The 15,863-nt window shown below is 39.1% G+C and overlaps 1 protein-coding gene across 4 annotated transcripts in view; it reads right to left on the reverse strand.

Annotated features, from left to right (window-relative positions):
* Positions 1-12,905, reverse strand: part of fbl (pantothenate kinase 3 fbl) — a 53,212-nt gene extending 40,307 nt beyond the window's left edge. Inside the window, exons 1-5 of one of the 4 annotated variants that reach the window (XM_068362206.1) lie at positions 12,725-12,905; positions 4,472-4,631; positions 3,753-3,931; positions 3,384-3,620; positions 1,427-1,597 (exon numbers count right to left, since the gene is read on the reverse strand). In XM_068362206.1, the coding sequence (XP_068218307.1) occupies positions 1,427-1,597; positions 3,384-3,620; positions 3,753-3,931; positions 4,472-4,628 (744 nt within the window). In that variant the 5' untranslated portion in view covers positions 4,629-4,631; positions 12,725-12,905. Of the gene's footprint in view, positions 1-1,426; positions 1,598-3,383; positions 3,621-3,752; positions 3,932-4,471; positions 4,632-12,448; positions 12,597-12,724 lie in introns of those variants that run through there. The other 3 variants (XM_068362207.1, XM_068362208.1, XM_068362205.1) reach the window with 3 other exon arrangements.
* Between the last annotated feature and the right edge of the window lie 2,958 nt (positions 12,906-15,863).

The following is a 15,863-nucleotide window of genomic DNA, read 5'->3' on the forward strand; positions in this document are numbered from 1 at the left end:
CCCAGCTCTATGGGAATACAGCGTAGGCGTAAAATATCTCTCTCGCGAACGAGAGTGAAGTCCTCCTGAAGGAGGACATAGCCAAAGACAAGCTTTCTCCCAGCTCTATGGGAAAAAAGCATAGGCTTTATAATATCTGTCTCGTGAACGAAAGTGAAGTCCTCCTGAAGAAGGACATCGCCTAAGACAAGCTTTCTCCCAGCTCTATGGGAAAAAAGCGTAGGCGTAAGAAACTCTTTCGCGAACGAGAGAGAAGTCCTCCCGAAGGAGGACATCGCGTAAGGCAAGCTTTTTCCCAGCTCTATGGGAGAAAAGCGTAGGCGTAAAAAATCCCTCTTGCGAACGAGAGAGAAGTCCTCCCACAAGAAGACATAGCCTAAGTAAAGCTTTCTCCCAGCTCTAAGGGAAAAAAGCATAGGAGTAAACAAAAATCACTCGAGAGAGAGAGAGAGAGAGAGAGAGAGAGAGAGAGAGATTCCCCTCGAAGGAGGAACATCAAGTTGAAGGTTGACAGCGAATGCTACCTCGTAATGAGGGCAGCTCACGAGCTACCACATGGAGCGGAGGATAACGAACAGGGCGGCCATAGCACTCAGCCTCGTGTTCTACGTCGCTGTTACCTGTGAAAAAAAGAAGTTTTTATCAACTACAATTCATGCTCCGTTGCACAAAATACACTATTCGGGGAATAAGTCACCTTCCTTGTAAGATAATTCCTCGAAAGGGAGCTGAACTGTTATACACTTTAATTCAGTAATGAAACAAACACATGGCAGTGTTGAGAACTTGCCGACCATCAGTCGCAGCCTCGAAGGGTAGGGTGGCAATGACAACTCCCTTACGGCGGAGGCAGTCGGATACGTTGTCAACAGTAATTAAAATTACACATATCTAACAACGTATATTTCCATTTATACATATATACACTCATATATATGAAAGATAAATGAAAACACACAAGAAAAAAAAATAAACAAAAACAATCAAGGCAAGTCTTTGTGAGAGAGAAGGGCAGGATGTCCATCCTCTACCGAGCCATAAAGTAAAGTGGTTACTCAGCCTAGAGGTGTGAGTGAGCAGGGTAGCCAGTCTACCCCAACCCCCACCCGCTAACTAGCGGATGGGGTAGTTATCCCTCACTAAAATTATCATGGCTCATCTTTCAGCTGCGCCGAAAGTATACCCTATAAATAGCGGAGGGTTTGAATCTACGTCGGAACAAAATAATAATAATAATAATATTTCTCTCCTCTAAAGAGTCTTACAACTAATTTACTGTACTTCAAATGCACATAGCTATTGAAATGGGGGTAGATACATTAAAATAACTAAAAAAAAAAAACATTCCACAGGCATCTTTACAATTACTGTAGTGTAAAATTTCTGGTTTTTACTAGAAAATCATAAAAGTAGGAGTGATGCTCACCAAAAAAGGATAAGGGTCACTGAAATCATACATGATCTTTTGGCAGGATTCTTCATTCCGAGGATTGATGAAGTAATAACATTCCCTGTCCATATTGTTATCCTCTATATATTCAATACCTCGTATCAGACAATCCAGCTCATCAAACTTGTGCAGTGTTAAGTTCACTTCCTGAAATATAACACCAGTGAAACGGTTACATTATACATAGAAATGGAAAATATCTCAAGTTCAACCATGTTGATTTATATTTTGGTGAACCAAACAGTGTTGGACATACAGTGCAACTACCTACTGCTAACCATGTAAACTTGACCTACTACTACTAAATGTTCTTTACAGGACACCTTCAGTCTCAGCCAGTTTGCATCCATTCCCTTTGATCTCTGCCAATCTCTTCACCTACTTTGAATTCACTTAGCTGCAATCTTCACTGCTTGCACTGGAATAAAGCCTTTGGCTTACATTATCACCATTTGTTTGAGAACAAATTTCTTCACGCCTGGATACCAGATCATTTTACTTTTGCTCTATAATTATATCTAATGTTTATCATCAAACAAAATAGCTTTTGTAATAAGTTTTGACCATTTTACTTAACTAGCTATAGTACAAATAAAAAATAAACTTCAGCATATTGGGAAATCTGACTTACAAATATTAATGTATGTCATGGTACAGCAAGACCTACTCTTTTGAGCAGTTTCTTTAGCTCCAAGAGTGAAGTGAGCAATACTGTATATAGTATAATTTTCTGGGAGATTTTCTACGTTTACAGAGGTCTCGGTTTAAGGCAAAAAACAAATTAATAAAACCTCTCCCTTTATGAATTTCCAACATAAAATTACATCCACTTTACCAGTCTAAACATCTCACTTCCTGTAAATGTCACTTTTAACGTATATTGTTTTAGACTAAATCAAATAACCTTTGGGGCTATTCAGCAACGAAATACAAGTGGGGGGAACCTCAAAGTTGCATTAGGAACTAAATGTCAAGAGGTTAAAAAGAAAGATTAAAGAAAGGAAACTGGAATGGAAGTACAGGATGGTAAAAGACTAAAAATAGAGAGCACCTAGGGGACGAAAGGACAACGCTAAGATCTTTCAGCTTCTCTTCTAATCATATGGAGAACTAGCAGAAATGCTTTTCTTACCTGTCAATCTCATACTGGAAAGTATGTTCTGGACTAGAGGAAATACTTGTCCTTAGAATCCCTCTCATTACCATTATTATTACTTTGCATCTTAAGCAGACCACCAAGTTTAATTTTAGGACCCTTATGGGACCAATCATATAAATGAGGTTTCACTTAAGAAGTAAAAATTACAGCTTGACAAGAAGTCTGTCAATTAAGCAGTGACAATTGAACATGACAAATTAGAGATGAGAGAAAATGGAGCAGAAGGAAAAATACAAAAATATAAAAAACATAGCTGAGCCTAAGGGGATACTGAATTAGGCATTTTGATCACTTCTGTTATTGCCAAAAATTAAAAAATTTCAACTTTCTACATGTTAAATGGCTGTATCATTTCCATAAAACCATAATAAATTAAGTTCTATCCAGCTTGAAATAAGTTAGCTAATGAATCCTTAATTAGGAAATGGTTAACTGTATATCTGAACATAAATGTCAGTTAATAGGGGTTAAGGGTGAGAGAAATGTTTGTCAAAAACTACCTAGATATTAAATATACTTGTACTACAACACATATTTCAGACTTGATGGGTTAAAGAATATTCAAGCTAAACCAAACACAAAATGAACTTGAAAAAAAAAAAAAAAATAGTGAAAGATGCTGGCATCAAATGACAAAATTAATAAGACCAATCCCTTACAACTAAGAACACCACATCCGCACATCACCACAACCAGACCACCACCAGTGCAGTTGCAAGACACGGTCACCGCCACCAGCCAATTACTGTGGTACCCCGGCCTGTCTCTACCCACACAAGGAGGTTGCCCGTCCGCTGCAGGATGGCAGGAGTGGTGAGAGTTAATATTAATACCCACGCGTTGAAAATCTTTTTCAAATTTGTACGCTCCACCGCCAGTGGCACAAATTGTTGATGCCAAAGTAGCCATCCCCTTACTCTTGGACAGCTCTAAAAATTGTGGCATCTCGGAGGTAGGAAATCGAATGAAATGCAGTGTTCCAAGGTGGTTTCCCACACGAACTTTCTCCATCTGTGAAGTGGGAAAAATATATAATACAATCAGAATTTCACATAAACTTCTTACTATCTCTTTTCATTTTACATACAGTACAGTACTATAATACAGTACCATCAAAGTCAGATTTTTCTGTTCTTTACTTACCTGAAGATGTGCATCTCTATGGCCAGCATCTCCATAGGCAGAATTACTTTTCAAATATTTTCGAATGTTCTTAACAGTCTCCACTTCACTTTCTTCTTCAGCCTCGCTTAAATCAGTAGGCTCAAAGTAAACAAGTTTTGTTAAGGTTCCTCCGATGTCCATTCCAAACCACGGCATTGCTGATAACATAATATATATTAATTCATTGCTAGTCCCCCAACTAACATTCACAAGTAACTTTCCTTTTTATTAGGTTATAAAGTGTAAAACTTGTAAGCAGCCCCAGTAATTATTGCTAAAATTACTTGCAGCTTAAGTAGTTTTCACAGAAATAAAGGATCCGTAAGGTCACTCTTCAACAAATAATTAAAAACTTACTCCTCACAAAACATGTACACTGACATTTATATATAGGTTGGCTTTAGTGTTCAAACGATGAAATCGTATAAATTAACATAAAAATAAAACGTGTACCAAGTCATACACTTAATCTTTTAGGTCACCCATATGCGAGATGCAAATTACTCATAAATATTAAAACGAAACTTTTAAATTTTCTGAAGATGATTATGAGGTTAGAGCAAACTAGACTCGAGTGTGGTAAATAAAAGTCATGGGCTCTAAAAGTGATCCTATAAAATAATTCTTGATATATATAAATAATTCTACAAGATTTTCTATTTCCTTCTCATATAAAGGAGTCTCTTGTGTGTACTTACGTGGAATACAGTCATGGGAGTTTTGGTGACCATTGCTACCATTAACTTCTGTCACCAGTCTGTTTTTGGAATGTGAATCAGATTGTCCATTCAAAGACTGGCCACTGCATGACGGCTGATTTGCAGCATTCCCTGAGTCGGACTTTTCAACAGGCATTTTCTGAAAATCAGTAACACAGTTGTCAATGTAGAGAAAACAAAGTGTCCTCACAAAAGCACTTTACCCAACAAAATCTAACTATATACACTTTTGGGAAATTAAAGATATATACTGTACTTGTATATAAAAAAATATGTAATGGTACAGATCTTATGAATTAATCAAAATCTCACACTTATAAAAGACATATTTAAAAAAATTGCAAAACACACTATGCCTGATGAGGATATGACAGGTCATTACCTAAGAAAGCTGGCACAGGCATTAAATATAATGAAATTGGAGATTGACAACCCAATAACCTATCTAGCATACCAAGTAGCTCAAAAAGAAAACATAAAACAAAAAGCAAACCACATCCTCATAGCAGATGTCATTGTTAAGAAGCTACGAATATGTATTAAAAGGGTGAAAATCAGTAAGATGGGAAGTAAACTGTGGTACAAATTTTCCTCATTAGAGCATTACTAAAACAATACTTGTCCTCTAATGACCCTCTTCTAACTGTTAACCTCATGCAGGTTGCTTAAGTCATGTAAGCTATTTAATATACCAGAATTACTTAAGGAAAAGGTTAAGAAAAGGATTAGAAAACTGGTCACCCAAATTTCCTTGACATGATATCCCATCAATACATCTCATGCAACTATCAGGGAAAAATCAAATGAGCTAATTCTTTATGCAGGACTTGCAACAAATGTACAAAGCAATGAATAACAATTACAGTCCCAGACAGGGAAGCTATTAGTGTGATGATTCAACAACAAGAATCTTTTGGATATGAACATCCATCGGTAGTAAATCTCCTCATACTTTTCATACTAAGGTAATAAATACAATGTACACCACACTTAATGAATGAAGAAACAAAGACCAACAAAAAGTGAAAACAACAAATAAGTACTGTACATTTCAATAGCTTACTGATTTCAGAAACATTTAAAGTTCAAATTATGGCAAGCTATTAATAAGCAAGCATAGCTACAGGAAATATTGAATTCATATAGTCAAGCCTAGTTAGTACATAGGGCAATTATAATAGTATGCCATGCCTAGACTATATAATAGTGCAAAATTGGAGAGATCCAACTACTGAAACTTGCTCCAGCCCTTCTTCGGTTAACTCTTTAGAGTGCAGACTGATGAAGACTGACGACCTTTGATTTGAAGGCAAGCTCCGAAGGTGGTAGATGTCCCTGCTTCCCCAAGAGGAACAGGAAGATCTAACCTTGTAGATGATACCCAGTTGAGCTTGTTTTGGCTGAAGCTCTCTGAGTTCCGGATAAGAAGCTCCATCACATGCTTCACCACCCTTCAACATTGACTCCTATGACAAAGACTTTGTCTCCCTCTGCCTACTTCTCTGAAAGGGATGTAAGCAGTATTTCAGGCTATAGCCCAGATGAGAATACTGGTGGCTTTTAAACCAGAGAAGAGTGCTCCTATATATCCTTGGGGTTCTATTCCAAGAGATCTTATTACGAATCTCCCAGAGGCATGCAAGGCTAAAGAGTGCCATCACCAAACAAGTCCTCCAGAGGATTTCAAAACACCGCTTTCTTCTACTCTCGCAGGAGTCAGGGTCATAAAATGATACTGGGGAGCAAGCGCACTCAGGTGAGGGTGAGTGTTGAGAGATATGTTGCTGACAAACATAAGGATCATAGGAGAAGTCTGGTTCTCAAGATCGTTAAGTGCTCTCGTCACAGAGGTTTATTCATCTTTCAATGAATTAAGTTGACATCGATACCAAAAAAAAGTGTCCCCAAGTTTGTCTTTTACTAAGTTGATTCACACTAATACTGAAAAGTATTAGTATGCCAAGCCTACCCTCAAAGTATTCAGGCCACCTGAAAAGCATTGAGAATATGGCTGTGCAGCTTAATAGCCAGAATCAGAATGAAGGCTCCGAGTGCTGTCAGACCAGTACCACCAGCAGATACCAAGTGGCGGTTGGCAGAACCTCGATAATTCTTCATCGACCATTTCCAGCGTTTGCCACAATAATACCCTTACTAAAGAACTACGAATTTGCATAGGAACATGATTTCAACAGCTGTTTAACACTAGGTATCACAAAAATCCGAGAGCAGAGCACTGAAGGATCACCAATCAATTGAGAAATTCAACAAATGTATCACTATTTGGCTACTAGAGTAAAAACAGTTAGTGGAAGACATAAATTGAATGAACCATAAGCATTTGGCTTTGATTTTATGGTCATACAACATTTAGTAAAATTCAAATCTGATCGAGACTAAAGATATTAAATCAGCAATTTGTCATATGAAAGCAGAATTTTTTACTTTTTCGGGCAGAACTCTAGATATACAATGCAGGTATTCAGTAAAGCAGTTTATGGTGAAACCATTAAGAAATGACGACTCATCTCAAACAAACCATCAATATATATATCTATATATATATATATATATATAAATATATATATATATATATATATATATATATATATATATATATATATATATATATATATATATATATATATATATATATATAAAATAACAGTAGCTGTATACTGTACCACTTTTTAATAATAACCTGTACAAGTACTGTAGTATAAAGCTTCTCAAATGCTTAAGCCCATCTCCCAGTAACTGAGGCCTTTCTTTCAAGTGGTCAATTACTCATGTACTGAACTCCAACATGACTTTAATTATTACTTCTGACTTTGAATTAGATGGTAATAGGTATCCTAACATAATAAATAGTTTCTTCCATGACATGAAAATTAAAGTCTGCGTCATCAACATCAGACAAGTCGAGGGACTGAATAGTATCAAACTTTCTTGTGAATTTTTCAAGTTTACCAAATTGTCCACAACAGTAGTAATATCACACTGACATATCATATCAAATGTCTTGAATGAATTTTATGTGTAGCAGTACTTTAGTATTATACAGTAGTTGCACTATACTGTACTCTTGAAAAAATTAGGGCAATCAATAGAAGTACTACAGTATGCTAGGCCTACACTCAAAGTTTGGGCCTAAGCAATTTGATTTTTCATGCAGCAGTAATATCCTCACTTGTCACCATAAATTTTACAGTAAATCTATATACGACCCCTCGGTTACCTCGGCTGGGTCAATTGCTATTGGTGGGAGCGTCCGCAGTTCTAGAAATGGTATTACTGTAGTGCTTAAGAAGAAAATACAGTAATATTTAGGATATAGAAACTTGAAATTTCTTTTTTTGGGGGAGGGGGAATCACTTCTAAAGAGATACTACCTCTGGCATTTTAAAACTTTTGTGTTTCTTGTTTGGAAAGGAAGTCGCTGTTGCAATCATTCCAAATAAATGGCCATTTCCCCCTTTGGAGAAAATAAGGTGTAACTGGTTGTATTTATTAGTGTTTTGAACAATTTTGACGTCTATAACTGTTGGAAACATTAACTTTCAAGTTATGATGACAACTGATAAGTAGATATGCCTGAAAAAATCACAAATTTCGAAGTAATTTGTATTTTTCCTACCATACTTACCTAGAACTACTTTCTTAGGAGTTACTGGTAACTCTTTCCAAACAGACCAGAATTTTGTGTAGTTTACCCTATTCCCGTTTTCTATGGGGGTAACCTCAGGCGGAGTAATACGCGCCCTGAGGCGACCCGGGGTCGGAGAGCGTGCTAGCTCAGGTCGTGCTCCTCAGTAAGTTTCTGGTCGCGATGTGATTACCATCTCGCCGCGCTCTCTCTTACCCTTTGTGTCTACCATGCGGTTCCCACGTGTCCATATCCTTATCCTTTCCTCTGTGTCCCTGTGTCTCTTGGTGTGTTAGTGTTTCGTTATAGAGCATCCCCGCCGTTGCCCTGGGCCTGTGACCGGTAAGTCTTGTGGGGCTTTCCTTTCCAAGCCCGAGGTTGACCCCCACTCGCTGTGTTCGTCATGTAGGGGCAAGGTGTGCTCCCCTACCACCACGTGTTCGGAGTGCGAAACCTGGAGCGAGATCCAATGGGTCCTTTATGGCACGAAGAAGAAGACGGCCAAGAAGTCACCCAAGAAAGCCAACGTGTCTTCTTCTTTGGTGTCGCCAGATGCCTCGTCGGAACGAGGCTCCCTTCCATCTTCCCCTACCCAGAGTAGGGGACGAGGTAAGTCCGTTGCGGGGAAGCGGCCCATTGCCCTTCCCAAGGAGTCTGAATTGTCTGTGGGGGAAGATTCTAGTGTGATTCAAGCATGTGTGGGGCCTGAGGGAGGTGCGGGAGTGTGTGCGGGAGACGAGGTCCTGGTGCCCGCAGGGCCTGTCTCTACTGAAGACCCTATGTGAGGGAAGTTGGGTGCTACCTCTTCCCCAGCGTCACGGGTATGTGTTTCAGGTGCTTCGGCCGCCGGGGGAGATGCTGAGAAAGAAAATTCGTCTAATTCGGACCCCGCCGTTTGGGATCCCCCTAGGGCGCCCTTCAGGTCACCCTTTAGACTAGAGGAGGAGTTTGATCATTGGTTCGCCCGTAAGAAGGTGCCTCGGTCTCCCCCAGCGCCCTCGTCAACGCTCCCGCCCGCGACACCAGAGATTCGACATGGAGTTCCCCCTGCAGCGTTGGACGTCTCAGGCGGTTCGGCGGATTCCCTCTCCTCCTCCTCGGATTCATCGGAAGACGGAACCAAGTCCACGAAGAGGAAGCGGGAGAGGTCCCGGAAAAAGAAGAAGTCCCGCTCCCATTCCAGACAAAACAAGAAAGAGTCCAGACCCTCCAAGAAGAAGGCTAAATGGAGTAGATCGAAGGAGTGGGTGAACATCACGGTGCCCCGGAGCGCGCTGTTTAAGGTTACCACAGCCGCGGCCGCTTCCGGGTGGCTCCCTAGAGCCTCATCTCCACCGCCTTGCCCTTCCTTCTCCTCCTACAGACCAGAGTCCCGTCAGGGGAGGTCGAACCAAGCCCCCGTGACGCGCCCAAGTCCACGAAGGCCTCCGCTACATCAACCCTGCGGAGGGAGGCGCTCCACCAGATGGAAGGCGTGGCGCCAGCCGCGGGCACCTTGGCTGACTACATTAAACACCAAGGGCGCCCGGGATAATCCCACTGACACGAGAAACCCTGCAGGGCAAGGTAATCCCATGATGGATACCTTCGCCTCTGCGGATCCGCCCGTGACACGGTCACCGAAGATACTTCGTACGGAGGCCCTGGTAGAAGGAGGAGAGTGCTCATCGGATGACATCTCCTCCTATCAGAAAGTGTTGGCCCTCATAAGACGGCACCATCGGCTAGATGAGCCCAAGCCCGCGGCGGAACAGACCTGGCTCTCCGGACTCAGTAGGCTTGTAGAGAATCCGGTGCAACAGAAGCCCTCCTTAGCTCTACCCCTAGCTCCTGACGTCAAGCTTGGTATGGAGCACATAGATAAATTCTTGGCCGGCCTGGCAGACGCCCCTAGGAGCCAAAGTTCCTTGAAGCTGCTCCCGGGGCTAAGGACGCAGAAGAGGTTCTACGTGCAAGAAGGTCGTCGTGGAGGGCCCCGAGCAGTGGAGTCAGCTATTACCACATTGAACCAGGGTGCCGCTGAGGACGGCCCCAGAGTACTTTTCCCCTACGGAGGCTTCCATGGCTCAAGACTTGGTTTACGTGTCCTCCTGGTTAGACTGGTGGGCCTGCACTTTGGTAGGGTTTCAGTCGTCACATGATCTCTCCCTATTTCAGAAGGGAAGCCAACAAGGGAATATGACCTACCCTGAAAGACAGTGGAGAGGGGGCTCACAGGTTGGGCATAACCACTCGAGTATGTAGACAGGCATTTTAGTTTAGGTTAGGCTAGGTGGGGAACCTTAGGTTAGGCTAGGTGGGGAACCTTAGGTTAGGCTAGGTGGGGAACCTTAGGTTATGTTGTAGCTGTGTTCATTTCCCTTGAGAAGTACAAATTTCAGATATGACAACACATAAATACACCAGGCGAGGTTTGCATTCTGTGTAGCCTACGTAAAGTGACCTGCTGTAAGATAGTGCTAGATATGTGTGCAAATTGTTTTGTCTCATGCCCTTACGCTCACATGTAAAACGAAAAATCTTCCGAACTATGTCTGCCATCACCAACAGATAATTAAACACTTAAATGCATTGGTCCAACAAATGAACACTAATTATTCACTTAATGGTCTTTGTTTGGCAATGGCTGGCTTCACAAACAATTTATCATACTGTAATTTCCTTGTTCACTTTTAGCAATCGATACATATTGTGGTAAGCTCGATAGCCACATTGGTAGGCATTTTGGACAAAATTTGGTGAGAACAATGTACATAATATCCATGCTCTTAAGCATAGGAGACCTTATGAAATGTAAAGAGCCAGTTTCTCTAAAACCTTAAAGGGTTAATATATCATACTTTAATTACTAGAAAAACTGGAATTCGCTAAAAGAAATGGACGAGTGCTGGCTAGTTTGGCATTTTTCTCTATATATTCAATGGGAATGATAACTTATAGATCGGTCGATTAAACTGTAAAGTATTTCTCACCCTAACTTCATTGTTTGTTTACATTTGGGAGACTGATAGAAAGTTATTGGCATTATGCATGCATTCTCTTATGCAAGGTGTCATGTTTTTTGTATGATGTAATCATTACCTGGCTTTTTTAACCAATTATAAAGTTCCAAATATTTACGCACAAGATCACGGATGTTGTTCTACAGCAGCCATTTTTTTCCCTCCTCCCCTTTAGTTTCAACTTCATTACTATCACAAAAAGACGTCTCCAAGAGAGAAGTAAAATCTAGTTCAAAATTTATTGGGAGCCTTTGTATGTCAGCGGCCAGTTCCTCCCTTGAGGCTTAAAAATGGACATCAACTAACCTCAACTTTCCCCCATAACCTATCCTACAAGCCGTGTCCTTACCCACTTACCTAATGAGGGGGGGGGGGGGGGGTGCAGCCCCTAGACCCCCCTTAAACTGCCGTATTCTAAGCTAGCCATAATCATATATGCAGGTGGCCCCTATCATACATACACCTCATTTATTGTAAATTAATCTATATTGGCACTTAATTATGATGAAAACCTTCTCAGTTCAGTGTATAGCTATTGTTGCTCATGTAAAAGTATAATACCCAGAAATTACCCATGAGGCTGGCGTGCAGAGCACATTCTTGTACCGCTTGCCAGAACAGAGGAGTGAGATTATACTTTTTGCGAGCGAAGCAAGCCACGGTGAACAAAAACCATTAGGACGTTAAGTGAACCATAGAGAATTGTAATATTTTAATTTTCATCCACTTACATGAATTTTACATTCTTGCAACTAGTTATTTTGCATTTCTGACCAGTATTAATGCTGCAAATCACTCGTTTTTGGTCTTTCCCAAACCCCCCCCCAAAAAAAATAGTTTCCCACTGGGGTCCTCCACAATTTTCTTTATTAAGGGGGTATAAAAACTAGTGAATGGGTAGTTTGTCCCAATAATCATGGTCAGAAATGCATAAAACCAGATAGCGGGTAGGAAAAATATATGGTTCGTGCATTTTCCTAGAAATTAAGGTATATATTAACCAATTAGAGTATTTAATCAGATGATCCTACCAGGTTTTAACCTATGCCTCAGAAACTTGGAGCCTAAATCTACCACATAAACTGTTATTATTTTACTGTATTACAGGGCAATGTAACCTAAGCACATAAACTTGGCTTATATTACTCGAAGTCTTGCCTATGAGGAGAGGTGGGAGGATAACAGAACGGCCAAGTACAAGCTAATAAAGCTATGTATATAGCTTGCAATGGCCTTCACTAAAGCTTAAAATGTATCCTATTGATGCACGGATTGGATAATACCTAATAAACTTCTTCAAAAACTCACGATCATCTTCCTTCGATACACAGCAACCCAGCTCTGGCTAATCTCAAGGGACGAACTGACCGACCAACCAACTTTCCGCAGCGTAACTTAACCATACAAGTTGTTACTCACAAGCTAGATAAATACCTAATATGCAGCTGATAAAACCAAGATAAGCAAGGCTCCTGCAATACCGTAATCAAATGCTCAAAGTTCAGGGTTTGCGAAGGCGACTTACGGTAGCCGTTCGCCTTGGCCAGAACACAGGCAAGAAAAAAAAATAGGGGTCCAACTTACATCAATTATAATAGGCGGAGTTGCTTAATGGCCCTAAATGAGCGAGGGAACCAAAAAGGGTAAGAAAATCTTGATCGATTCCACTTCATCCGACTACGTATCCGGTGATTTGAAGCCACGAAGTACCAACAGATGATCATCAACACCAGAAGGGGGTTTGTCCCATACTGGTCAGAGTAGCCAACCTAAGCGAATAATAAGTGGCCTGAAAAACATCAATTTATGAGAATTTCAATAACAGTGATGAAAAAATTAATATATATAAAATAAATTATACATAATTTTCAACATACATCACTACAATTAATAATCAATCATAGGAATTTTAGATTATCAATTACCTTATTCAGCAATGGAGATGGCATCTTGATTTATGACGTCATGATTTGTTTAGATGCAAATGAATTCTCATTGGCCAAGATCAATCACGTGATCAGTTAGGCTCATCTCAGCGGAACAGTACTCGGCAAGGTAATTAATTTCGGACTGCGTCAAATCATGAATTATTCGGAATTAAATAAATAGTAAAATAAAAGGTAATGTGTTAAAAAATATAATTATTTCTACCCAATAATTCAAGTCATGTTTTCCTTAAGCAATTGACTTGCAAAATATATAGAGATTTTTTGGCTCTATCTCGTACTAGTGCCCCATCATATATCAGAGATCAATGGCAGCCTTCGTTGTAATGCTTATCTAATCAATGAAATTATTTACTGCGTTGTTATCCTCTCTGCATACTATAAGTAATCATAAGATAAGGTTGAGAGAGAGAGAGAGAGAGAGAGAGAGAGAGAGAGAGAGAGAGAGAGAGAGAGAGAGAGAGAGAGAGAGAGAGAGAGAGAGAATGTGCAAGTCATAACATATCATGATATCCTGGTGTGACGTTAAGATTATTTTTTTTATTTCAACGTGATTAAAAAAAAAAAAACTCATGATATAGCCTTGAAAACAATCACCCCCTCTTTCTTTTGGTATATATTTTTTTTCCTGAAACAATCTCTGATAACATCAATGCGTCAAATAGTGTATACTAGGAAATTACCTTACTATGAAATATGTTAAAATACGTTGTCAAAACAATCTATGATAGCAATAAAAAATCTGAGCATTAATCCAAGATTGAAAATATTATTTTTTTTTATATATCCGGATGTTCTAATAGATCAAACGGACTTCGATAACTTGCAAAAAAAAAAACGAAAAAAAAAAAATATGATAATTTATGACACAACAGGTGTGGGATTAAATTAATGAATACCTTATTTAAAAGGCAGCTGGAGCAATGACGTAATGAGGTTATCAATCCTTCAAGGACTGACACACAGCCAATTAAGTATGCCCTGAATTAGGAACTTCATTTGAAGGACGGTGGTATACCTTCTCTTTTGACTGCACGTGTTAAGTCCTGTGGCAATGTCATTACTGGGCAAGGTTTTAGCAGTAAAGTGACCTCGCTATCAATTGACGTGTTGCAAATATCAAAGTTCTTAGATACAAAAGTCTTATATCTTAAAAGCAATTTTCAACAGACTGCTTAGGCCTATAGGTTATGTATTTACGACTAATGCTTATTGGTCCACGGATATTGGCTATGCAGTCTACGAATGTTTAATTACAATAGGTCTTAAAATGCGTTTGTGGTAAAAAGAAACTTTTCTTTTTTTTTTGGCATTAATAATTATAACTTCGTTAGGCTCTCAAAACTGTGACTTCATTTAGAGGGATTCCCAAGTTGCTTTAACAGCCACACACACACACACACATATATATATATATATATATATATATATATATATATATATATATATATATATATATATATATATATATATATATACATATATATATCATGATGCTCAGTATTTGTATAGATATGCATAACAGAGTAAGGTGTATCTAATACTACGTGTAAAGAGAGAGAGAGAGAGAGAGAGAGAGAGAGAGAGAGAGAGAGAGAGAGAGAGAGAGAGAGAGAGAGAGAGAGAGAGAGAGAGAATGCCAAAAAAACCAGAGAAAATTGAAATCGTAAGTCCTAACAACTTTTCTCCAAAAGGAAATCAGAGACGAAACTAGTAAGGATTCACTTAACATTTTAATTTTCGTTTTTTTTTTTTTTTTTTTTTTTCAATTTTTCACCTGAGCATCACGTGTTCATGTGAGCTTTACTATACATACCTACATACACACACACACACACACACACATATATATATATATATATATATATATATATATATATATATATATATATATATATATATATATACATATATATATATATATATATATATATATATATATATATATATATATATATATATATATATATATATATATATATTCAATCTCCACCCTTCCCCTTTTTTACCTCAAGTGGCCAGATTGATCCAGTCACCACTATTACTTCCAGACGTTTGAAAGTTCTTGTCCATTCCAACATTGTGAACCTGGTTCACAATGTCTGGCTGGCCACACCTCGTTGTACCCAACATTCCAGAGTTCTTTTGTTAATCTCCTACTGGTAAGTTGTACTTGAATTTACTGTTTCATCTCTTAGGATATAAACGAGGCCCAAGGGTTTTCTAACTGGAAGGTGTAGATATAACGGTTTATATACTGAGCCTGTGAGGATGATGTTGACCTTGACCACTGGGACGCAATGGCCTTAATTCTGTGACACATTCCACATATAGGTGAATCGTGCCTTTTACCTCCATTATACATTTTTTTTTTTACTTTATCTGAACCACTTGTAAACATAATTTCTTTCATTATTTCCACATGATGAAATACATACTAATTATATCCGGTATGGGATAAGTGACAATGAAAACCCTCAATGCTCTAGGAATAAAAAAAAAAAAAACTCCCTTGTTTCTAGAACACGTGGGACTTGAAACTCAATCCATTTCTCTAGACAAAGGCCTTCAACGTATAAGCATACCTGTTCCAATTAACCCGACATCTGGATTTTGACCCTTAATACCGGGGTATTATTAATCTATCGTATTTAAAGTAAAAACAAATAGGTTAAAACAACGACCATGTTTCCCTGAAAGATGAGTATTTCAGGACAGACTAGATTTGATTTATGGATTTTGCATCATATGTTGTGACCAGGTAAGGCATTGCTACC

The sequence above is a fragment of the Palaemon carinicauda genome, chromosome 38 (assembly GCF_036898095.1).
Source record: "Palaemon carinicauda isolate YSFRI2023 chromosome 38, ASM3689809v2, whole genome shotgun sequence".
NCBI classification, from domain to species: Eukaryota; Metazoa; Arthropoda; class Malacostraca; order Decapoda; family Palaemonidae; genus Palaemon; species Palaemon carinicauda.